The sequence below is a fragment of the Pezoporus occidentalis genome, unplaced genomic scaffold (assembly GCF_034315485.1).
Source record: "Pezoporus occidentalis ecotype Australia unplaced genomic scaffold, CSIRO_AGI_Poc_V1 ctg2, whole genome shotgun sequence".
NCBI classification, from domain to species: domain Eukaryota; kingdom Metazoa; phylum Chordata; class Aves; order Psittaciformes; family Psittacidae; genus Pezoporus; species Pezoporus occidentalis.
In genome coordinates, this window is record NW_026913855.1 from 12,194,473 (window position 1) to 12,220,994 (window position 26,522).

General features: G+C 37.7%; 1 protein-coding gene across 1 annotated transcript; it reads right to left on the reverse strand.

Moving 5' to 3' along the window:
- Positions 1-8,507: 8,507 nt before the first annotated feature.
- On the reverse strand, positions 8,508-25,535 carry BLOC1S5 (biogenesis of lysosomal organelles complex 1 subunit 5). The gene is made up of 5 exons (XM_062617867.1): positions 25,399-25,535; positions 23,401-23,483; positions 20,984-21,113; positions 16,759-16,817; positions 8,508-10,602 (listed from the first exon to the last, which is right to left on the reverse strand). Exons 1-5 carry the CDS (start codon positions 25,490-25,492, stop codon positions 10,423-10,425), a joined length of 546 nt encoding a protein of 181 aa, XP_062473851.1. The 5' UTR covers positions 25,493-25,535; the 3' UTR covers positions 8,508-10,422.
- Between the last annotated feature and the right edge of the window lie 987 nt (positions 25,536-26,522).

The window sequence follows — 26,522 nt, forward strand, 5'->3', positions numbered from 1 at the left end:
ATGAGTCCAAAAGCAGCTGTTGCACCCATTGCCAAGGGTTTATGAGATGCAAAATAAAAGTCATACTCAAGGAGAAAAAAAAAAAGTGAGAAAAACAAAGTGCTAGAACTCTCCAATTCTTGCAGGTATAATTACAGAAAATTAAAACAAAAATAAGGTGGCTTCTGGCACTTTTGGTGTTCCGAGGTGTTTACTGTTTTGAGTCTCGACTGCGGTAAAGTGTAGGACGCGTAAACAGTGAAGTTGACCAACCAGATGGAGCACGCAACCTTCTAATTGGGGAGTCTGCCCTAGCATCCGGCCACCGCCGGACACACACCAGCCCCCACAAAGTCAATTTTTATTTTCATTTTTTAAATTATAATTTTAAATTATAACTTTAAACGTCAGCTCAACCACTGATCTAAAAATTCAATGGATATACATTTGGTAGGCAAAAGATTTTTTTTTTTCTTAATATGAATTAGCTTCTATCTTCTCTGTTTATATCATTTAACAGCAAGAAGTACAGGAAGAGAATCTAACTACAAATGCCTTATGTATCTTTGTAATACCACTACCCCTACAGCTTTGGTTTTACCCTCTTCCCTACCTACACAAAGTTAAACAGATCACAGGAGCAAGATATTATACTTATCACAAAACACAAATATTCCAGTAAGATATTCAGGAAAAAAAAAATAAATCAACCAACCCCTCCCCAAAGCCCAAACCCTACTGCCCCTGGATCCACAGCAGTTACCTGCTGGAAAGAAGCATGATTTGAGATCTTCTCTTTCCTTTTCAGTTTTACAGAAAATAAATTTTGAGCCTTTGTGACTCAATTATTTGCACTCTAAGATAATCCTGTGTTCTGCAGAAATTAAAATAACAGATAATAAATTCCTCTCTATTAAAATCCATGGTTTCTTTTTTTTTTTTTTCATACTGTGTGCCTAATGTTTCTGGACCATATGTCCTACAATACACTTTGTTTTCAAGCAAGCTGACACCTGAATCTTCTAAGCTGATCTTTACCTTACCAAAATATCAATATAGTTAATACAGAATAGCAAGACATAATAATGACTCAGTTTGCTTTGCTTGACACTCTGAGTCAGTTTTTCTTTCTCTTTCTTCTTTATGATCCTATAATAGAGTGAAGGTCTGATTCCCAGCCCGGATTATTTTAGTTAATAATCCTTTGTGCACACTTAATTGCATAGGGGGCCACAAACACTCAGAGTATTAGGTAGGTAAACAACATACTTGTAATTATGAAAGGTGGCAACTGAAATAATGTTTCACATTGTAAATTATCTGACCTTTCAGTTAAACATCTGTTACCAGCTTAATGGCCACTAAACATGTTCCAGTTCTAGAAAAAGAAATTGTTTATTACCTTTTATTCCTTTAAGATTACATTGCCAGCTCAAAAATAAGCCATTTATGCATCCAGGGCTAGCAGGCAGGAAAAGAAAGATCTATTTAATGATAAGCTAAATTTCAACTTCATTATTTTTTTTGTTCATATGAAAGTCACTGCGACATTTTGGTAGTCTTACTATCTGCTCTTTACAGATAGTTCTAACCAGTCTGCTGTTCACAAAGTGTCATTAGCCATGAACATGAAACATGCTAAAGGTGTCTGACCTCATTACTGATGAGATGCCTAGCAATTATAAGTGCTTAGAAAAAGCTAAGCGTTGTGATGAACCAATGAAAGCTTGATACAGCAAACAGGATTATACTTTCTACTATTTCATAAAATAGAGATAAGCAGATACATTACAAACCTGCAATGATAGATTCAATTTGAAAAAGACCTAAATAGTATGGACACGAAAGTTATGTGTTACAAGAATAGCAATTACATTAATTACATTTCTTTACCATAGTTCAGGGTCATTACTAAAAAAGGAACTACTTGCTTTTGTCCTTGAAGAGTCCCGATTCCAAAACCACTACCTAAATTCTAGCTGCACTGAAGTTACTGTGAATTTTGCTGAACATTTCAACAGGAGCAGGATTTTGTCCTTCTGTTTTCCCTGGCACAAACAGTACACACTGTGGAGACATGCAAACCTCTCTGTTGAGTGTAGTTCTTCCTGGCCAAGTGATCCCTTGTAAATGCGGAATCTGTTTCAGGATGCTAAGTACAGAGCTGAACTCTGCAACCTTTGCTGGCATGTGGCATACGCTTACACCTACCCCTGAAGCTGGCAGGATTGTTCAGTTGAGTTCTCTCAAGTAAGTAACAAAAGAACACAATCTCTTCGAAAAACTGCACAATATATCGTCTCATTAAACCAGGACTCTTTTCTTAATCAATTAAATACAATTTATGTATTTCCCATTTGTAGTTCTCTTCAAACTTCACCCTGAAGCAAGGATCAGAGCAGATTCAATTAAGAGCTTCTGTTTTAATAGTATTTGATTTTTGATGCACACTGATTTGCTGTTTTCTTGTTATGACTTTGCAGATTTAATAGAGCAAGGCTCCTGGTGCTACCTTGCCAAAATGCTTCACTTAGGATCCAGACACACACTTCTTCACCACTATCTTCCATCTGCTTGATTATTAAATACTTCAAGTCAGTTCTTCAAAGATCAAGTGCATCAACTCTTTTCCCAGGAGCAGCATTTCACTTTTCTATATGCCTATATAACCTCTGTCATACAATTCAAATGTACAATCCCTTCCAAGAACTATTCAAGCATGAATTAATGACTAAGCTGAAAACCAGAATTGACAGAGAACCCGCCAAAGCAATATCTGAATCCCCTTCAGTATATTTACTCTTCTTTCCTTTGCACTAATGGGGGGGAAACCAACCAAAAACCCAACCAAAACCAAACATAAAATGAATATGGGCAGCAGATGTAGCTAGTCATTGGAGTGACAGAAATGGGACCAGGATAAGGCTGTTGAAAATTGATTTCTTTGAGATGCAAGAGGAAAAGATGCTTTTTCACTACTTGTTTTTTCCTGTTTTTTTTCCTGTTACAGTGCAGTTCTCAGACCATGTCACTGGCTTCATTTCACAGAGGTAAAAGGGAGAACCCCCCACCCCAAGTATTTATTATACTGTCCTAATCCCTAAATCAATTTTGTTCAAGGTACTTTGTTGTCAGATTGCTGTTTCTTCTACGTGCAATTCATACGATTGCTGTTGAAAGCTCATTAAGAAGCCATGCCTGTCACCAGACAGAGGAGGATGTAAAAGCACTTCACTGTTCCTGCACTGAAGAAAAACAATTTGCCACAGCCAGACCCCTTCAGCAGTGCCAAGGGCATGGTAATTTATTACCTCTGGATGTCTGACTCCAAGTGAAGGAAACTGGAATGTCATGCCTTCATTCATAACACCGTCTCATGGAATTATTTTTTCCGGATTCCTGGGAAGTTGAAATATTTGAGAAGAATATCAGGAACTGTTGTTTTAGCCTGTTTGGTGAGTAGATAATTGCCTTCCAACTCTATTATTTCAGGAAATGATGTGAGTGTTGCATTGTTCCTAGACGGGGGCAGTAATGTTTTTTAACAGGACACATACATACATATTTTTAAAAGAAACAAAACACAACAAAAACATGCAGTCTAAGCCACTGTACTGGACCAGACTTTTTGAATCTGGTGTAGATAAGAGGTTGGCCCAGACAACATGTGCACATTTCACAGAACTAAGAGCATTCTTTAGAAGGGATGTAAGCAACACTATTTGTTGAAGAAATAAAAAAAAAAAACAACAACCCAGCCTCAAAGAAAACCTTTTATGATGTGGGATTAAAAAGCTCATTATGTTAAGTGATATCAAACATGACCAGAAAAGACCCTAGGGAGAAATTACACTTCTTTATTGGATTCTGCAGGACAAACTAGCCTGGGAACTTGAAAGCACAGGGAAGGTGCACGTGGAAATCACATCATATATGAAGAATAATTTCTTACCGTGTGAAAATTATTTCAGAATAGTTTTCAGATGAAGTTTCTCTTTATGGCAGCCGTTTCAAAGGCAGCATACTGAGGCAATGACCTACAGTAGCACGAATACAATAGCTGCTGGATCACCTCCTTGCAGAGGTATGTGGTCTTAGTCTAGTCCTGTATCGACAGGCAAAATATAATCAGCACCGAAACTCGTAACAACAGAGGCTCAGCTTGAGCCTCTTACATTATTTTGACTGAAGATAATTTCAAAAGCTCAACTTGTTTTTTTAATTTCTATTAAATTTTTGATAAAAGTGAAATTGGGCCTGGAAAGAGTATAAAGAGGGAACTACTATTTCTTCTTCAGGAAAGACTGCAGAAGACAAAGGGATAGCATACAGAAACTCTGCTATGACTTTTCACGCTCCAGTTTGACAACCACACACTTCTCTAGGATTGCATCCTCTACAACCAAACAAAATGAAGAAAGAGTTTGCATTTTGTGATCCCATGGTGATGGTGACTGCCACCTCAGCAACAAACACCAACCACCATCATAAAGCAACCTGATGTAGTGGACTGCATCATCTGTTTCCTTGCTACTCCAACATCTGGCTAAGAAACAAAAAGTCAATAATTAAATAACTTTATTACATAAAATTGTATCTGTTCATGGATGTTTTAAAGGAAACTGCATTTGCTGTACCACGAGTCCCAGCTGCAAGGGAATTTCAAAACACAATACATCCTGGTCACCCCACATTTTTTTTTTATATATATATATATATATATATATATATATATATATATATATGTATTTTGTATTTTTCACAACCAGAAATGGCAGCCTGGCTTGGACCGACTTCTGCTGGATACATGGATATACAGAAAGCCTTGCACAAAATGAAAGGTACTGTCCTACACTAGGTATTTGGTATATATATATATATATATATATGTATATGTGTGTGTATATATATATACACAGCATTTGTATTCTGCACTCACAGCATCCCAGACAATGAAGTCAACACATAAACACCTCTGAACTTACATCAAAGCCCTACACTCTCAGAGTGCTTCTGGATGCCACAGAACTTCTCCACTGTTGTGATGTATTGCAGGCTGCTGATTCTGAAAATGTTTTTGAACCATCTAGGGCTTGATAGTTGAAAGGATAATTCCTCCTTAGGATTCCAAATGCTGGTCAGTTGTTCAAAATCAATTGCTTAATAAGTATTTTCTAAGTTATGCTCAATTTTCTTTCAAATCAGTACACTAGAGGGATGCACAGTATTTCCTATTTATGTAATTCAGTTTAGAAGCTTTCTAGGTGACATAACAAATATTGGAACAACTTAGAGTCATCTAGAAAGCTTATTTTCAGGAACCGGAATTTATTTAACAAGGGCTAAAAAACATCTGGAAAGGACAAACTTGGGTCCACGCATAAAGGACTTCCTATGACCTCAAGCAATGCGGACTAAATTTCCCAAAGCTAAAGCTACTGAAAAGCGCTGTGCATATTCTAGAACACAATACAGCAAGAGGCATTTTTGCATATCCTATTTTGGGAGACCACTGGCTAGGAACCACCCCAGAAATTTGCAAAGCAAGCTTGAGAATTTATTGTCCAGTTAACTCAAAACCAACTAAAAATGCTTATCCAGGTCCTGCAGTGTTTGCTTCAGCAAAAACAAAGGGTATTTTTCTCCAGATTACAGAATATAGGGACCATATGTCATGAAATGCTGAATAAATTTACAGATTATGTGCATCTCAAAATGTTAGTAATGAGTAACAAGCAAGAGCCATAAATCGTGCTTTGGTTCTCACTAAATTGTTAAAGCCAATGTCTGTTAAATGTAACAATGATACTCAGTTAAAGGTCTCTTTGTATCCACCCAGTGAGTCATCAGTAGAGAAGACTGAGGAAATATGAAGTTTTATTTTACATCAGTTTTGAAATACAGCATTTCCAACCTAATTGACTCTATGATTCTCCATCCTTCCGTGCAATTGTCTTGAAAGTTCATATTGAAATGGTCAGCTTTTTTTTCACTTTTGATAAAATATTAAATAAAATCCTGAACCCTCCAGGTTCTGATTTGGCCCAGAGAAAGCATTTAAGGAGGCAATCTGAAATCTAGCTGGATAGCTCTGCTAAATTCCTAGCCCTAGCATCTGAGCCCTGGATTTTGAGTGCTACAGCTTTAAGCCCTCACAACTTCTGCAAGCCTTTCTTTTTCCTGGTGCTCACCATTGTCTTTGCTCCTTACTATACATAAAACTGCAAAGGTCCTGCATGCAATCCTATACACTTTTCAGAACTGGAAGGTACATATAGGTGGAGTACTGTATTTCTAAAAGATTTCTTTCAACACTTATAAAATTCCCTTTGTTAATTGCCCCCAAAATAGCTTTTGACATTTTTGACTTCTCCCTTCTTTTAAATGTCTGTGTTACTGGGAATTTCTGAATAATATTATGATTAAACTATTCATGAAAGTTGTGTTATTCATTAAAATCCTATTACAGCAGCTACAATCCCATCTTCCTGCAGAGTCTGCTGTATCTTGACATACAGACCATAACTACACCAACAGCACTGAGCCTACTGCATCTTTATTACTTTGAGAAGTTCATTCCATTACAAACAAATAAAATAACTGGCCCGTTTAAAAGTGCATTTTAAGTATGGGAATTCTGTCACAAAATTTATGTCAGAAGTCCTCATTTCTTTATTATGGCACAATCTCTATCAATAAACTTTTGCCTCAAACCATCAAAAAACCTGATCCACTAAGCTGAACACCAATGAAGTTTTTAATTTCTGATACTGGGTCTAACTTCTGATTATAACAAATCTTAATTAGAACACATAAGTATTGTGGAAAACACTGTTCAAATCAGCAATAATTATTATTATAATATTTAATTATACATAAATAATTTTAGGAGTGACTTGTAAACTTTTTTGAGAACTAAAAGGGCAAAATGCTGTGGGTAAATATTTTTATTTAAATGATTTTTTATTTAAAAGCATGTGGTTTCATGCACAAAATGTGTTGTACTTACACAAAATACTGCATTACAACTGAACCTAAGTGTTCACATGCTATACCTCTTGAAAAAGGCTAACATTTCTTCTCAGGCTTGCACTGACACCTACTGGAGAATATTTGGAAAACTCAAAATCCATAGCCATGAGATAACAGGAAGCTTTTTCTACTTAGGAGTGAACTATATATGATTCAATCAACTGGGTAATTATGCCATCTATTTGCTATTTAATTTGACTACCGAAAAAAAACCCGCAAACCCTCTACAGTTTCTGAGAAAAGGTTTAACAAGCCATAAATTAAAATACCAGTGAAGATGCAATGTTCCAGCTGCAGTTATGGAATTTTTCTACAAAAAGTATTACCCAGTGTTAGCATAGAAAGAAGAGTAAGAGCAAGTAAATGAGTTTTCTAAGATAAAAAAAAAAAAGATAGGCCTTAGATATAACATCCCAAGGAGAACACCAGATCTTGTTAAAACAAGGCAGTTAAAAAACAAAAGAAGCCATTATTTCTTCAGTTCCTCAGTTTCTTATTTCCCCTAAATACAGCAGGAGCAGATCTCATATAGCAGTTCCAAGAAAGATACCAGTTACTTGCTATGTATTCATTAGAATAAAAAGACTAAGAAAATATTTCAGAAAATATTCCAATATGCTGTTACCTGACACCCAAACTCACTGCAGTTACAAAAGAACAGTAAAACTTACTGTTCAGTATAATAAATAGCACCAATAGTTAAGTGAAAAGTTCTACACACAGTCTGGCACAAAGATGGATTGCAAAACTCAGCTGCCATACTAGAAGTTTATGTGTGGAGGAACTTTTCTAGCTCCTACTGGAATCCAATGCAAACTTCTATAGCTTTTAACAGGGATTAAATAAACTCTCAAGACTTTTAAAACTATGAAATTCAGTCATGCAAATATTGCAAGGTAAAACATGTTCTTCATGCACCAATGACATAAACCCAACTTTTAAATTAATTTTTATATTTCTCCTGTACAGCAGAGACTAGTGAATAATAAGAATTTGAATCTCACAAAAAGAGTCCCACTGTGGAACTATTGTGTTCACACAGACCATAGTCCCACCTTGCTAAAAAACTACTGAAGATGGATCATTTTTATCCAATAGATATGTTCAGTTTTGACACATCAGTGTTGTTTTTTTTTTTGGGGGGGGGGGTTGGGGGTGTAGGGGAGTTTAAGCATTTGGACAGAAAAAACAGGTTTTCCTCTAAATGTTGGCAAGTTGCTTCAAAGACAATGAAGCATTTCCAAGTACCTTAAAACCTCCAACATATCATATAAAAAAAGGTGAAAGTTTCTGAATAAAGAATTTCAGCAACACAGTTTTCAGGCAGTCCCCACAATGAATAAGAGTGGGCCAACAGGCAGATACAGACTATGAAAAAAGTGTTTTCAAATAATCTTCAAAATAAAAATACCTGCATCGTTATAAAAGATGAACACATTTTTTAGTGCTGGTATTTAGAAGCTTTCCAAAGAATCAGGAGCATGTATCCCAGAAAATTTTGGAAATACCAGTTTATTTTCCAGTGAATATTCAACTTGCAACACTTGTAATCATTGCTTAAGAGCCCTAAAATTGGCAAAATACTAAAATCTACAGCTCCAGTGTACAGTTAATTAGATATCGAAATCTTAATAAAAATTATCAGTGCAAAAGTAAAAATTAATTCAGTATGCAATGAAAAGCATTTTGTTGTAAAGATATGTGGGCTTTCAGCACATATACATCAAATAATCTTCCAAGAGAGAAGCAGTTTTCAGTCTGTGCTCAAAACAATCAAAACTATTCCACACTCAACTCTGAAGACAGGCAAGAACTAACTTTTTAAAGTCTGAGCTTTGTTACAACATTCATCATGGGTACATAAGCTGAAAAATATTACAGAGGTCACCTTCTATTCAAATAGGGTTTTTCTAAAAGAGGCTTTCCTATTTTTCATGTGTGGGATACTTTTGAGACATCTACGTTTTTTCCATCCACAACAGAGAATTAACAACATTCCAACATGCCCCAGCGTCGGCAAGTCCTCTTTCCAGTCCAGATACACGATGATGATTGATGAAGCTGTTGGGCCTACAGTAGCAGGCAGAGCAGCTTGGCAGGAATTCAGTGTTATTGAAAGAAATCTCAAATACTTATTCCATCTCCTCTACTAACTTTAATCACACTATCAACAGGCTGCCAGGAACGGAGCCTTGACACGAAGCCATAAACTTACACAAGCAACCATTGTTGGCATATTACTGTTGCAATACAGGTAAAGGGTAAATTCTGTTTATTTTTACCTGTTTCCATTCTATATTGGACACCAGCTAAATTATGGAAAGATATTTCCTGTACTAACGGTTAGCTTGCAGCGTATTTCATTAAGGGACTATGTCTCATTTTGCTTGGTTAATGAACTGATTAAGTTAACTTTTTCAGTTACATTGCTGTTAACTGCAAGTTGCAAATAAAAGGAAGCAAAAGGAGTTTCACACACCCTGTAAGAGTAACAGTTACTAAGAAAGCAGATCAGTATTACAGGTATTTTACTAATCTGCTCATTTGTTATACTGATAAAGCAACGAAAATCTTTCCTCAATTGCTTTATAAAGTTCTGACAAGCTTATCCTTAGTAAACCAATAACATGTCAAATATTTAAGGTAAATACTGTACTAGCTACAAAGCTAATACAAAGACCAATATGTTTCTCTTGATTACTTTTGAGCTTGTTTTGGCTTTGCTTAGAACAGTAAAGCTTAGAAAGAGAGGACTGAGACATTTACAGGGAGAGAAAAGAAACTGTTGTCCAAGCTCACTTAGTCGACTATTTTTATGTTAGCAAAAACCCACTGAAATCTCAACTCTACTTCATAATACTGAACATACAACCCAAAAGCTGGAATTAGAACTGGATTTAAAACTCTGTTGAGAGTTGCTAAAGCTTCAGAATAAAACATTCTGTAAAAGAGGTTGGTTTGCCTGAAATCTATGAAAGGGCTTTATGGTTTTCCCAATGACTTCTCAGCTAACTATGGCTGGAACCTATTACACCTACTTTTTCGGAAAGAGCTGAGGCTGCACACTGGGCTAGTTAATGTTACATTAGTCTCTCTCTTCCCAAATGATACGATAGTCTCTGCAGATGGGAGAGAATTCCAGTTTGCAATTCCCTGAGCCGATGCAGTCACGCAATGTAATTTCCAGTTCCACCTTCCAAAAACCGAAGAAATACTGGCATTCCACCTGCCCTGAACAAAACAAGCATAGATAGGCACTTAAGTTGAAAGTATGCAAAGCTTTTCTTCCCATACCAAACCTGTAGAGGAAGGTCTTTTTCTTCTGTGTTTCAGCTTTCCAAAAGAATCACAATCTAAGTCAGAAGCAACTGAGTGTTGGCACAAACCCAGCATTATTAAAAAAGAAAGGTCTTAAAAATGAGCGTATTTGGCCAGTTCCTTCTCCATATCAGAATACTGCTCTTTGAGGCGCTCCATAGCTTTTCTGTGCTCTTCATCCACCTCTGCTCTTTTGTTTTGTTGTTCTTCCATGAATTCCTCCCAGTGGGCTATGTGCTTTTCTTCACGAGCCATCAGCTTGTCTGCCTGAAGCTGAGAGAAGGAAAATGTGGAGTTTTAACAATCATTTCCATATTGAAACAGAGGGTTTGATGAGAGCTACATAATGTTCAAGTGCCAGAGAAACTGGACTTTTACTTCAGCAGAGGAAAGTGAAACTAGCAAAAAAACAGATGAAAGGGTAAAACTAAACAGAAAACATTTATTTTTATAAAGTATAGTCCATCAAAAACAAACAGTAAAATGTCTCTGATAATATTAACATGACAGCATTCATGACGATAGCTTTTCTATACTATACTGGTGAAAAATAAAAAAAAAAAGCATGGAAAGACTTTAAAATTATTAGCTTGCCTAGCTCATTTCTGTTGGTTTCTAAAGGTCGTACTTTGCATTATTTGTTCTTCTGATTACTTATGATGTTATAAATACTGTACGCAGCTGATATAAATCCATATTATCTCATTAAGATTTGTTTTTAAATTCCTATTTTGGAAACAGTGTTTAGTGGTTTTAGCCCCTTGGTTATGTGGAAAAAAAAAACCAAATCAACAACCAAACAGCAAACAGACACTGCTCTCCCCCAACCCGCCCTTTTTTTCTTGCGTTCACACAGAAAGAAGCTGTCTTCTGACAAAGACAGACTTAGGGATGTCCACTGTTCTGAAAGTAACCAAACCAGATATAATTAAAAAAGAACTAAAAAACCCCAACAAAGCACATCTAATTTTTAATAAGTGGTCTTAAAGATTTCACAGCAAGTATGAGCAGGCCTATGTTGTATATATACTACTGACTAAAAATACGCTGGACACATTATTGTGTCCAAGTTATGAGGAAAACACTAGGCCCACTATATTTTATATTTGTGAGTGCTAGACAAAATTTTATAAAGTTATGTATGTCTATTATTTAGGTACATATACATTACCAGAGATTAAAGGACACACTTGAACATTCAAGACAACATTTGAGATTTTATGTCAAATATGCATAAATAAAATGCTTATCTGCTTCACAACAAATTGCTATGGTTAATAACACTCCTACAAATGATGTCAGCCAATCCTTCAACATACCGTTCCTCTTTTCTTGACATTTGCTACTTTCCCCTTGAATATACGACTAGTTGAAACAAAATTATCTTCTACATTCTTGAATACATTTTTAAAGGAAGAAACAAACTACATTTCTATTTTACCACATAATAAAATAGTTCAGCATAGGCATCAGATACTAGTCTTGATGAAAAGCCTCTAATACAAAAAGGAAAGAATGAAATGGAATATAACCACATAGATATTAAATGTTTTGAAACTGGCAGTTAGTGTTTCTGCTTTAGCCAGCTAGCCCTCACTGTGATTAATGTCTTCCTTTATAAATAAGTTATTTTTTCCCCTCATGTTTTCATACTGCTTGGCTTCTGGTACGTCTGATTCCTTTCATTCTCTTATCTTGGGGGAAAAGAAAAAAAAAACAACAGCTATTTAGGAACAGAGCTCATACACACATTCAATATGCATGTCAAAATGAGATGTACTTCTGTACTATATGATTCCTTGCATACAGTATTAACAGTCTCTCCTCCTTATATTATAAATGCTGATGTCACAATAAATGTAGGCAGTTGTTCTTACATTTGCTCCATCTTCCAGCAAAAAAGATTAGTCTTTCTCTCCCCCACCTTTTTTCTCCTTTTTGATATATCAACAATGACTACTTTCTATGTACAGTACTTCTGTGTGGGAATAAAAACTATCATACAGCTTTTACAGACATCTGGAATTTTTGTCAACACAATGAGAACCCACTTATGCATTCTTCAATACTATGTATTTTTCTTCAAAATCACAAACCATGTGTGAAATTCACCATTTTTGCAATGCAGCATTTCATACACATAGTAGCAATATTATGCAGAGATCCATTTTGTTTGCAACAGATGCAATATTTGCTACTAATAAAATACATCAGTGGATACTAACAGTTTTAACTTGTACACTACTTCACACTCAACACATTTTGAAACTGTCAGGCATCACACACTTTTTGACGGGATTACAGAGCACCTACCCAAACCACACTTTGGCTAGACTAACCCATGCTCCTCAGAACATGAACAGTTTGCAAGGAATATAAAATTTATGTTGCTACTTTCTACTTTCATTTTCTACTACACTATATCTAACCAAGGATATAAAGTGATTTACCTGTTAAAACAACCTAAGACACTGCTAGAACATGAGATAGCAAAGTTCAGTTTATCAAAAATCTGTGGTCTAATTCCTTTCCCTGCTCAATCAGTCTTTAGCTTGTTCTAGCACAAGAGAAGTGACATTGTGAAATAAAGGGGTATTAATGGCCAGACTATGTACATTGCCTAATCTATGCTTACATAAAAATTTAAACAGTTGAGTACTGAGAAGCAATTGTTGTAAGTGCTTGTTCTCTTAAGTACATAAATGCAAGCACCTTTCTATTGAAACAGTAATTATTTTTTTTTTTTTTGTGTTGGAAATAAAATAACTCCATAATTGCAATTTACACCTTTAACAAAGCAAAAAGTGGCACCATCTCTGGAGCTAAGGTACTAAAAGGCTTCCCTCATCTCAGCTTTCTCCACTATCTTGTAACAGCTTTAAGATAATACTTTTTACTGTGATGAAGAAGGAAATAATGCTTGCATGTCTGAAAATGCAAATACAGTTGCATTAGAAAGCACCCCTTTTTCCTCCTTAAAAAAAAATATATATATAAATGAAAAAGTAGTAATTCAGTGTTAATTTTCATTATTTTTAAACTTTCCAGAGTAAGGCTTAATTTTAATAATTCCTACCTTTGTCATTTCAAATGACTGCTAAAACAAACAAATCTGTAAAATAACTATAGTATAAACTCACAAGTAAAAAACCTACACAAACAAGCTGTTTTCATATTTAGTTGTATAAATATACCAGTGCATGATAACAAGACAAAAGACAATATAAAGATCCCATATTCAGGCTTCAGAACAACACATTTTGTTCTTAGGTAAATCCTCGTGTCTTTTGTAACATGGAAAAATCGCCATATGAACTAAAGTATCCAGACAGACTTTCCTGAGCCAAGAAGAAGCCTTACGTAACTCACAAAATTGTATGGTATTAGTACAATATTAAGCTAGGAGGCGAAAAAATTGTTAGCTATATATTGCAATGTTTTAAGCATTAGACTGTCCAACGTTTCCTGCCATGCTGTAAATTTCTATGTGAACCAAAAAACTGTTCAACTGTCAGAAACAGTACATTATGGTTTAGGCTTTTACTATCTGTGTTAGTGACCGGCACTTGCTACCCCTCTACTGCATAGAAAAAACCCCACATCCTTACCCCACCTGCAAAGAATTACAAGGTAGTACAAATGGTCTTTCTCTATAGCTGTTAATTTGTCAACATCTGGATAGATGGTTTTTGCTTATTTAATCACAGAATCATCTCCTCAGCTCTGAACACTCTTAGAACTCCAGCTCTATCCTCCTATTAAGTTTCCAGCTCCAGACCAATACACCAATACAGCTTTTATCCTGTCTTTGGTGGTTATTCATTCTTTCTGCAATTCCTCTTCTCCAAACAGTGTTTCAGCTGTACTACTGGAAGTTCCTTCAGTCACCCAGCAGAACATAAGCCATAGCAAGCTGTTAAATTTCACTTTTCACACATAAGCTGAACATTTGGCCCAATTTCTGTCTTTCAGTATAACTTCGTAAATACAAGGGTTTGGGAAACTCAAGCTGAGCTTATTATCTGTTGTATGTTTATAACAATGCCGACTACTTTTATGAGTAATTTCTTTAATAAGATATTTAGACATCACAAAATTTGGAAGATTTTCAGCTTTCATGTTCATATAAAAAGTTGACAATAGTTCTGAGTTAAAGTTCCATTATCTGGTTTAGATAAAAGCCAAAGCTTATCTAAATTACAAACGCCGTTGCTGCCTTACTGATTCCTGTTCTGGGAATTCCTTTTGGTGTGTTAGCAAATTTACATATTTTGGCAGTGACATCTTTCATATTCCTTTTATATCAACAACTCAGTTCAGACATTCGTTATTTGGAAAAAATCTAATCTGATTATGAAACCATATTTCACTCAGTAGCGCATACTGCTTGAACCTGAAAGACAGTAAAGCCTTCTTGTATATAGTTCTGACTCATCTGATTTAGTTGTATTTATTTCTATCCTTGTTTTACTCTCATTGGTTATGCAAAAAATTAACATTTTTAAAATCATGGATTTTTTCAGGAAACTCTGATTTTAGTATTAGTTGGGCTATTTTTGCTAGCATTAAGAAACACAAACAAGACCAAAACCACATTTGTAAAACCCCAAACCAAAACCACCACCATCTGTGCAAGACACAGACTTTGAGAACTGTCACCATACTAGTTCATACTACAACCAATAAAGAAGACTATAATGGGAAGTGGTAGATAGCTTCCAGTATAAGCCTATACACTTCTAAATAAAATATTAACAATAATAATAAAAAAGAATATAGTACACAAAACCAGGTTGAACTACTAACTGAATATTACTGATCTGGATGGGAAGACGACTCAATGAGACAGGGATTCTATGAATGCTTCATTCAATGACACCCCTGTAATCAGACATCACTTTATACCTTAAGTGATAATGTGGTAGGGACAACATAATTTCCCTTTTTTTACTTGTTGATATCAATAGCTAAAAGGAAGTGTAAGAAAAAAAAAGATACTTAGTAAAGAAAATTATCTTAAAATTCATTCCATTCAGCAGACATTGAACTAATTTCACTGAGGGCTGCTAACAGTAATCACTTGACACTAAATCCCACCAAAACTGCATTATATTTTCAGAACACACGATTTCAGAAAGGAAAGTAAGGAAAAAGTATTTTAAAAGTAAGGAAGAATTATTTCTCCTCAAATAGCACTATAATGACATCTCCCATCCATAATTTTTAAGAAAGTTACCTACCTGACACTACTCACATTAGGAAACTTTCAAGCCAAAAAGTCTTATTACACAAGCTTAAGGAAACAATATTAATCCTGAAAAGCTATTAGTATTCCTCCACTGCATACAAAAAGCCCCAAACCAAACCAAACCAAACAACCAAAACAAAAAAGAGTGAAAACATACAGCTAATATTTTTAAAAGTAATAGTTACCATTCTTATTGAGTGTTCATTCTATAAGTTATAATATTTCATTAAACTTTTACTTCAAACAGTAGCAGAACTGTAAAGAGTTTCCTATTTAACCTCCCTACCAGTATCTTTGCTAGTGTTAAACACAAGCAAACTTTGTCAGGGTTCAGTGGCATGCTATTCGCACAGTATGAGTATTCAAACTGCAACTGGACTGCCCATCTTCATCAATTACAAAAAGGAAAGAAAAACACAACTATCAGCTTACATAAATCAATACTCAGCCTGTTTTGCATGATGGCCACAGAAATGTCTTCAGTTTTTCTGAACTAAACGATTATAAATAACATTTTGCAAGTACAAAGATAACATAGGAACACAATCATGAAGGAGTAATGGGAAAACATGTAACTAATTTCTTGTATAATTTTCCAAATTTTAGATTCAGAGCACATGTATTTCAAATGCGCAAAGTGTAGCCAACTGAAAAGATTCCAATGATTCGCATGTTCCTATAATATAGCCCTTCATTAAACAACCCATCCACAAGTGAAAAACACACTTCCTTTTCAACAAGCAACATATATAATATGGTCAATGTTCTCAGCTAACTAGGAAAGATTTACATTTCCATTCTGGTAGGTTAGTAGGTGTTTTTTGTTCCACAGAAAATATTTTTTTTTTTATATTTAAGCTTTCCTTGTATGTGACAAATATTATAGTCTGAGCTAGGAGGGAAAATAAAGCAAAGGAGATATATATATATAAATTGTTTCCATGTATCAGGAGATTGTAGGAAGAGCTAGTGATCCATTAACTCTGCAGTTAAGAACTTACATGTCCCTGCAGTATGTGTTTTATGAGTGAGAAAACCCTCCAAAATAAGTTTTACTGCAAGTATATAAAGTATAGAAAAATACGCTTTTAAGTTTTGCTATACTGAAGGGAGATACTGCTGTAGAAGCATAAGACTCTTACTTAGATCACATTATAAAAATCTACCCAACCATCCTTTACCTTCCTCTCTTCATGCTCCTTCTGTTGGAGTTTATGGATCATACCATTGGCAGCTTGCACTGAAATAACAAATTGCAGTAGATCAGTCTGCTGTTCTAAATAAAAAAAAACAAAACAAAAACTCGCTTGAAAGGGATTTAAAAGACATGAGGCCACTGCAGGTCAAAGATCATATTGCACTGCGCCACTTAACTGCACAAGAAAGATTTGTCAGTACTTGCGAAAATTATACTGGTAACTGTACGTAGGCTTATTCGAGTTCAACCCTTGTGCATTCTAGAAGCCAAAAAGAGAAAGGCAGCTAGGTCCTCTTGCGCCCAGATGCCTTAGTATTGCTGATGAGCTAGAGTGCACTACTCAGCACCTCAGAAGACATAAAAAACATCTCAAGTCAGTAAGTAGAAACAGCTGAGCAAGCTCCATGTTTTAGTTGGGTTTTGTTTCTTATTTTTTCCCATCAAATGCAAAAAGTGATTTAGTATAAATGATCTACATGGAGAATATCTTTATGCTGGAGTCAGCATCTTCTCTAATGAGACTAAGCCTAGGAAAACTCCTCAATGGAAACAGGAACAGTGTTCCTAGGGCGTTTTTTTTTCCCTAACTTACTTAATGCCTAATTAATGCAGAATCAAATAAACTAATTACAACAAAGCAAAATCTTCCCACTTCTCCCACTAACACATCTTGGTATCAAGAAATACTTTACTTATCAGCATCTTAAAGCTGGTGACTTCTCACACCAGGAGGCAGGCTCCTGGCTCCTGAGGACTTCCAGTTACAGAACAGGCTCACTGCCTTTCTAGCTGATGAGGAGCTGGGAGCACCAGGAACTGGAGCATCTGGTTGCTCAGCCTGAGCCATTCAGGGCATGAGAAGACAAGTAATAGTTGTAGCAGACTCCCTACTGCCGGGGACAGAGGCTTCCCACCTATCAATATGTTTTGGCATCAAGAGGTTTGCTGCTTGCCAGGAGCTCACAATCAAGATGCTGTAGACAGACTACTGAGGCTCAGACTATTACCACTGCTGCTCTTCCTTATAGATTACTGCAGAGGTGACCTGAGAAATACCAGAAATGACCACAGGGATCTGGGACAGTCAAGGCATGAGGATCTGGGTAATGTTCTCCTTAAGTTTACTGGTGAGGGGGACCTGATGGACTTTTGGGGTTAAAAATTGGTTGCACAGTTGGTGTTGGCAGCAGGGTTTCAGTTTCTACATCCATGAGATTCATTCTGAGCATCAACAGCTATTTGGAATCTACATGACTAAAGAGGGCAAAAGTACCTTTGCCAAGAGGCTGACCAACCAGGTAGGGACAGCTTTACCCTATAAAATAACAGGTGAAGGAGTGATTCCTCAAAAACAGAAAAAAACAAAACCAAAACCAAAAGTAAAGCTGTGGATAAGGTAGACAAATTGAGGGTCTGGGATGATGGTAACAGAAAGGACATAGCACCCTTTTCAAGGATCACTTCATCCAAGCTCAAAAAAAGACTCATCCCAACAATCAGGAAATCGAGCAAAGACACCAGGAGGATGTATGCATGGAACCATTCTTGTATGAACAAGGAGCTTGTAACTGAATTCAGACTGAAAAAGCAAGCATATACGAGGTGCAAGCCCGGGCAGGTGACCCAGGAGGAGCATGAAGTTTCTGTATGATCTGCAAAGATAGGACAGGAAAGTCAAAGCTGATCCAGAGCTGAATCTGGCAATGGATGCAAAAGGCAACATGAAAGGATTCTAAAAGTATGTAATCAGCAAAAGGAAAACTAGGGAAACTGCAGGGAACTGGGCATGGAATCTGCTGAATTACTCAGGGGAGCTGGTGACAAAGAACATGGAAAAGGGCAAGGTACTCAAAGCATACTTTCCCTTAGTCTTTAAGATAAAGACCAGCCTTCATGAATCCCAGGCCCCTGAGACCAGAGGGGAAGTCTGGAGCAAAGAAGACTTACTGTTGGTGGAGGAGGAGCAGGTTAGGGAGCATTTAAATAAACTGGAAATATGTCCACAGGGTCTGAGGGACAACACAGCTTGTGTCCACAAGTTTTGAGGGAGCTGACAGTATTGTGAGGGCACTCTCTCTCTTTGAAAGGTCACTGCATCTGGGAGAGGTTCCTGAAGACTTGATCCTTCAAGGAACTTGAATCAACAAGGACAAGATGGAAGATCAGAGAACACTGACCAGTCAGCCTCACCTCAATCTCACGAAAGGTGATACAGAAAAATCCTCCTGGAGGCAGTTCCAAACACATGAGAACAAGAAGGTGAACAAGTAGTCAGCATGGATTTAGAAATGGGAATTCATCCTTGAACAGCCTGATAGCCTTTTATAATGCAGCAGTTAGTTTGGTTGATGGGGGGAAAGCAGCTGATGTTGTTTACATCAGCTTCAGTAAGGCTTTTGACTGTCTCCCACAACATCATCACTGACAAGTTAAAGTACAGGTGAGATAAGCGGACAGCGAGGTAGAATGAAAACTGGCTGCTAGACTCTGTGATCGGCAGCACAATGTCAAGTTGGAGGCAAGTCACCAGCTGTTTACCTCGGAGATCAGCACTGTGGCCAACAAGTTTAATGTCTTCACCAGTGACCAAGATGCTGGAGCAGAGTGCACCCTTAGCAAATCTGCAGACAACAGAAAACCAGGAATGGCTGAAAGACTGTATGGTTGTGCTGCCATTCAGAGAACAACTGGACAATTGGGCTGAGAGGAATCTTACGAAGTTCAACACACGGAAACGACAAGTCCTGTATCCAGGGAGAAATAATCCCAAGCAGGAGGACCAGCAACACAGGCCACGTCTGTGGTACTTTGCCCAGTAAATAAAAAGAGATGGAGTTACTGGAGCAAGCCCAGCACATGGCAACAAAGACAATTAAGGCACCAGAGCATCTCTCATATGAGGAGAGGCTGAGAGAGCTGGGACTGTTCAGAGTGGAGAAAAGGTGGCCTGGGGGGGGAACTCATCAGTGTGAATAAATATCTGATTGAAGGGAATGAAGATGAAGGAGCCATACTCTTCACTAGAGTGCTGACTGCCAGGACAAGAAACACTGGGCTCAAACTGAGACACATGAGATTACATCTATACAGAAGAAAACACTTTTTTCTGAGGGTGGTCAAACACTGGCACAGGTCACCCAGAGTGCCCATCTGTACAAATATTCAAACCGCAACTGGACACAGCCCTGGACAACTGGCTTTAGCTGCTCCTGCTTGAGCACGGAGGTTGGACAAAGTGATCTCCAGAGGTCCCTTCCCACCTCAACCATTCTGTGATTTAGTAATAATAATGTATTGCACAGCTGACCATTAGGAACTCAGGTAGTAATATCAAAGGTTTACTCCATTCATTCCTTATTTGCATGACTAAATTTTAAGTTTCAAATATTTTCCTGCCATTATTTTGTGTGCATAGTATCACCTACCATCTGTTATTCTGCATATGCCAGATGCCATATAAATCAAATATATGAAATTGAATGCTTATACAATATGCTATACATCAAATATAACAAAACCCACACTGGCACGTTTCAACTGCATAAATTTGGCGGCTAAAGCTATACCCCCTTGAAATACCTTTTTCAGAAGCTATCCTCCTGAATGAGTAAAGAAAAAAAAAGCTACTGAAAAATTATTACAACAAATTTTAAACTTTCTTCTAAAATCTGAGCAATACGAATTATATTGGATGGTTATAAAGATGAAACTAGGATTAACATATAACAATTATTACTACTACTCTATTTGTGACTAAAGATTATAACAATAGCACATTTCGTAACTATAGAGCAGCAAGTTTTGTTTTAAATCATGGGTACAGCATTATATTCTCCCATGGAAAGAGACTTGAAAGTCACACCATGTCACACTTGCAACAAACCAGAAAACTGAAATTTTATCCATGGCTTTAGCCAATATGGAAACCCATCCTGTTTCTAAGTGAGACTGAAATGAAATAACTTCTACTTCAATCAACAAAAAGCTTTAACATGACTTTAACAAGAGCTGTGGTGGCTGAACCAACAGATATAAAAAAAAGTCCTCGTTTCCTTTTCAAAATCTCACAGAAATGACAACAAAACACATAAATGGTAGAAAATTTATCCAAGGGTGGTAATTTTTCCACAAATCATATTTTGGATCCAAACTATTTAAACTGTTCTTCAAAATAATGCAACAACAGAAAGAAGAAGCAACATGCTTACATTTCTTGAATACTTCATTCAAATTGTCACTCATTGCCTGCTCACACTTAGGAAGAATGTGTTCATTTGTGTCAAAGATTGTGTTCTTCAGATTTTCAAGTACTCGTAGTTCTCGGAGGCCACGTTTTTCCTGTCAGAAGAATTAAAAAAAATGAGTGGCTAACAAGGAATTTCCACTTTCCAAAATAAGTTGGTTTCCCAGTTGATAAACTAAAAGCTTTATCTCAAAGACTATACCATTGTCTATTAAAGTGTTACTCAGCTCAACTGATAAGATTAGTTTTATAAAAAAATAAAAATAAAAAGAGAGTAATGCTCCATTCTTCAACTAAAATGTAATAATATGTTGAATGACATTTCTGGCCCTTATGAGATACTAATGGAAACATTTGTGTGGAAAAATGCATTTTTTGGCATAAATCATTTCCAGCATATCAAGAAGAACAGGAAGAAACAGAGCTTGAAAGCACTGCGTTTTTATAACTCATTGTCACAGAGAAATAACACAGCAGTGATTCTCCTTGCTTGATGTCTGACCTTACAGAGTTAGCAGATATCTGACCATACAGATTTACAAGGTTAAAATAATGTGAGTAAAATTATTTTTACTGAAGTAAAGCAATGACGTCAAGACTAAGAAAATAACATAAGACAGCTGACTAAAGAGGCTCACTGCTGATCATAATTACAAGAAGAAGCTGTGCTTGCTTTATTGTTTATATAAAAAAAATCCAAACCCACTCTTTTTCTGAAGCCACGGCACTACTCCCACCCTGAATTTCACCTGCATTTTCACTTAAGACAATGGAAAGGATTCTAAAATCTCCTCCAGGTTATGACTACAGTTGTACACAAGCATTCCTGTACTGAAAGCTGTGAATCATAAAGCAATTTTAGATAATCAAAACATACTGCATCACACAAAGTGAGCAACTGGAACACCACACCAGTTTTAAAACTTCAGAAACACAGGCACAGACAAGTAAAGCCACTTAATTAAACAGGCTCCAGAACTCCTGAATACAAAGCTACGTACTTTACGCACTAGATGCTAATTATTGAAAGAAAAAGCATATGTCCTATCCTACTGCAACCAAAAAATATCTGGTATCTCCAAGTTAGAAACAAGTATAATCTTTCGAAGAAATTTTAAGTTGCAAAAACGTAAATAATCCTCTGCTTTGCCTTCCCCTCCCCGCCTCGCCTGTCCCCTTTGAAGTATACACCAGAAATTAAAGAAAATATCTAAGAGAATACGAAACTTGTCTAAGAAATAGAACAAGACTTTGGGTGCAACAAGAGAAATGTATCATAGAATGGCTTGGGTTGGAAGGGACCCTAAAGATCATCTAGTTCAAAGCCTACTTCCATGGGCAGGGACACCTTCCATTAGATCAATTCTAATTTTATAATTGAGTTGAAAATTTTTCTTTCTCTGAAAAGCCATTTAAAGCTGTCTAGTGTATCGTAGAACTTGTTTAAGGCAAGCAAAAAAACCAGCTCATTCCTTCTGGCTCTCAAGCTCATACACCACAGATCTGATGAGACTTTGGTTGTTCATATATGTATTTTGCCAGTATAGAGACAAATTAAACCTGCTTGAAATCCTAGAAATAATCGGGGCGGGGGGGGGGGGGGGGGGGGGGGGGGGAGATATTTTATTGTTTCTTTTTCTGTGTTTTTTTTTTTTTTTAATGATATCTGCAGACTGAAAGTTTGAGTTATAACTGTATTTTCAGGACTAATTTTAATCCACATTCTGAAAGAATGAAAATCTACTCAGAAACCACCTTTGGCTGACGGAAGATTCTACTTTTCTACACTTTTACTGCCATCTTGTGGAAACTGTACTACACTTTACAAGCAAAGTTGCATAAAACACTTTTACACCTTCAGTACTTCAGCCTTATCTGCAGCTAATCAGATTATATTGACTTGATTTTTAACAATTATCTTACTTTGCATAAAGTATTGCTCTTTTCTTCAAGTAATATTACTTTCTCACAGAACAAAAAAAATAAAGTAAAATTAAATTACAGCTGTACCAGCTGAATCCAGCTCAGGAACAAACCAGTTTCTTAATGAGATGTAAACCTATACCAGCCAACAATATATTCCTTAAACCAACTAGACATCTCTAAGATGTTACCACTACATTCTCCTACATCAGTATTCCTGCCAGTCTTCTGCAAGAAAAATATTTATGTCCCTTTTGAAGCTTAACTTAAATAAAAAGACCTCAATTACTGCCTTGTTTACTAAAGATGCAGATATATACTACAGGAGTTTAAGTTATTCTGGGCAGCAAATATACACCAAGTCTTTCTGAAGAATTTACATACACATTATAATATCTAAATCTGTTTAAAGTCTCAGACTCCAAAGACTGCTTCACCAGATATGATAAAAATACTTACTTCAAATTCTTTAATGAAGTAACGTATTTCTCCGTGAATTACTGGTCTGTGATCCAGCAGTCTTGAGTAGATTTCCCCAACATCTAGAAGATAAATGAAAGTCAGATTTTTAGCTTTATTCGCACACTCCAAACTAGGCTACACAGCATACCATACTCCAATGTAAGAAAGACTACTGCTCTCCAAACACATGCAAAATCAAAAGGGCACCAGAACATTATTTGCTGGCTAACCTATCTATTCAGCGAACTAGCAACTTAGATAAAATGCAATGAATTGGTATTCCAGGTGCTGCCTGGAATATGTCTCCAAGATTCACCTTTCTGTGAAGGTGTATGTTCTTCTCTGTCTCTCAGCATGCTCAGTTTCAATTCTCCTCTTCCTCTTTAGTACAGCTTCCAGTGTAGTTTCAACAAGCACTTAAACTGGTACTTAGCTGGTACTGCTGTCTTCACAAAGAGCCCTACTTTTTCTGTCCAAGCTGTTGAGTTACCATGTGGAACTCCCTCTCCACTGTATCCACACGTGCCTGTTCCACACCCTGAATCCTGTCCCATTCAAAAAAAGTGCAATCATGCAATTTCCAAATTAAAATGTTTAGGTTTATGGACTATGTTATATGACCTTTCTGTTATTTTAACCCAAAGACTTAAATGGATAATTAAAATAAAATCAAACTGTATTTTCTGACAAGATTTTTATTTGAGTGGGAAACACCCTTGTCTTCAGGGATGTTATGAGACAGAAAGGGACTTGAATGGCTTCTAGGTAGGAAATCTGAGGACAGGAGCATTTTCTCTGAGCTGTTACTGGCCACTTTGAAAATCTTTACCCAGAGTACTCTTAGAAGGGTCAAAATAAGCCACATGGAAATAACAATTATTTCATATTTGCGGAACATGACTGCAGTAGATACAGCACAGGTTGAAACACTTCCAAATTCAAACGCTCCTGTGTACAGATGAACTACTCCAGAACACACGTGCCTGGGCAAACAAGATAAAAGTAAGAACTTCCCAGGGAACTTAATGCTAGTGGCAAGGACCCAGTGTCAGACTCCACTTTGCAAAGTGAAGCCAGACACCTGTCTTGGATTTGGCTTTACTTCACAAAGTAAAGCCAAATCCAAGAGACTAAGAAGCCAGTTAAGCCTCCCAGCTGCCCAGCTTCGAACGACAGACCACGCTGAGGGTGGGAAAGCAGCCACTCTTTGGGAAAGCTGGAATGCTGCCTGCCAGAAAACGACCTGGGGTGCTGACTGATGACTGCTGAACATAAGTCAGCTTGTGCTCAGGCAGCCAAGAAGGCCAAAGGCATCCTGGCCTATATCAGCACCAGTGCGGCCAGAAGGGCCAGGGCACTGATCTCCTCCACTGGTGAGGCTGCATCTCGAATACTGTGTTCAGTTCTGGGCCTCTCACAACAAGAAAGACATTGAGATGCTGCAGCAGGTCCAGAAAAGGGTAAAGAAATCTGGTGAAGGGTCTAGAGCAGGTCTTACGAGGAAAGGCCAAGGGAACTGCGGTTACTTAAGAAGGCTCTCTACAACTACCTGAAAGGGAGCAAGGAGGTGGCTGGTCTTTTCTCCCAAGTAACAACTGAGACGACAACGGGTAATGGCTTCAAGCTGCACCAGGGGAGGTTTTGACTGGATCTTAATAAACATTTCTTCACCAAGAGGGTGATCAAGTATTGGAACAGGCTGCCCAGAGAAGTGGTGGAACCACTGTTCCTGGAAGTGCACAAAATCGGTGTAGAAGAGGTCCTTAGTGACAAGGTTTAGCGATGGTCTTCGCAGTGCTAGGGTAACAGTTGGACCTGATGATCGTAAAGGCCTTTTCCAACCTAGCTGATTCTACAGCCGCCCCTCTCAAGAGGCCCCGCTAACGGCCCGCAGCCCCGCAACGGTCCAGGCGCGGTGTTTCCCCCGGCTGCTCTGTATACTGCGGGCTCGGCCACCGTAAGGAGCCACCGAGCTGGGCCGGTCCCGCTCCTTACCTTTGATGATGGGCTGGATCGGGGACCCGGCCGCCAGCGCCTCCCGCTTCCTGTCGCGGGTCCGGCTGGGGGATGCGAGGATAGCCCCGCTCATGGCCCTCAGCGCCCCAGCTCCGGCCCACGGGCAGCCCGGCCCTGCCCCGCCCGCCGAGCTTCCGCCTCGACCCAGTGCCGCGCGGTGAGGTCATCGCTGCGCGCCGGCCGCAGCGGCAGCGGCTCTTGCTGTAGTAACCGGGGCGGGCAGGGCGGCTGGCCTGGCCGGCTGCTGTCACCGGGCCACAGCGGTCACCGGCCACATCCAGATCCTCCCGCGGATCCCCCGCTGGCTGCGCTGAGGGGAAAGGTTTCTACACGGCAGGAAGGTGCTGCCGCCGTGGGGGCGATCTGCGCGGCCAGGCCGGCAGCGATTGCTCCGTCCCAAGGGGTGCGCCAGGGCGGCTCCAGCGCAGAGCCTCGGGCTCGGCTTCCTCTGAGCACAGCGCCATGCGTTCCTAAAACCAAACCAGCCAACCAACTAAACCAACCAAAGGACCAAAACGCACTCCACAGCCCCCAACAAAACAAAACACACCTGACCCCCCCCCCCCCCCCCAAAAAAAAAAAAACCCAAAAAAAAAAAAAAAAAAAAAAAAAACACAAAAAAAAAAAAAAAAAACACAAAAAACCACAAAAAAAAAAAAAAAAAAAAAAAAACCACAACCAAACCCAAAATCACCAAACCAGTACTTGGTGTTCGTTTTTTAGGAGACATGCATTCAGATAAATTAGTTTGCTGATATTTATAACAGTATATTTTCAAAGTATATAAAATATTTTCAGTGTATTTAGTATTTTTAAACTGCATAGAATATTTTCAAAGTATATTGAAAATATCTTAACATTCTTAACTCTTTTACAAGAACCCTAGCGATTTTATGTAGTTTTTGCTTTTTTGCTGGATGTAAAATAGACTGCCGTGCTTAAGTTTTGTAGCCAACATATCCAACAGTTGTAATTACAGTATAGTAAGTTTCTCTTGGGACTTTGTTTTCATGCTTCATAAGCTCAATAACTTTTAGAACAGCTTGACCCTATTTCAGTCATTGCACCTAGCATTTGTTTTCTTTAACATGTTCTTTTTTCTT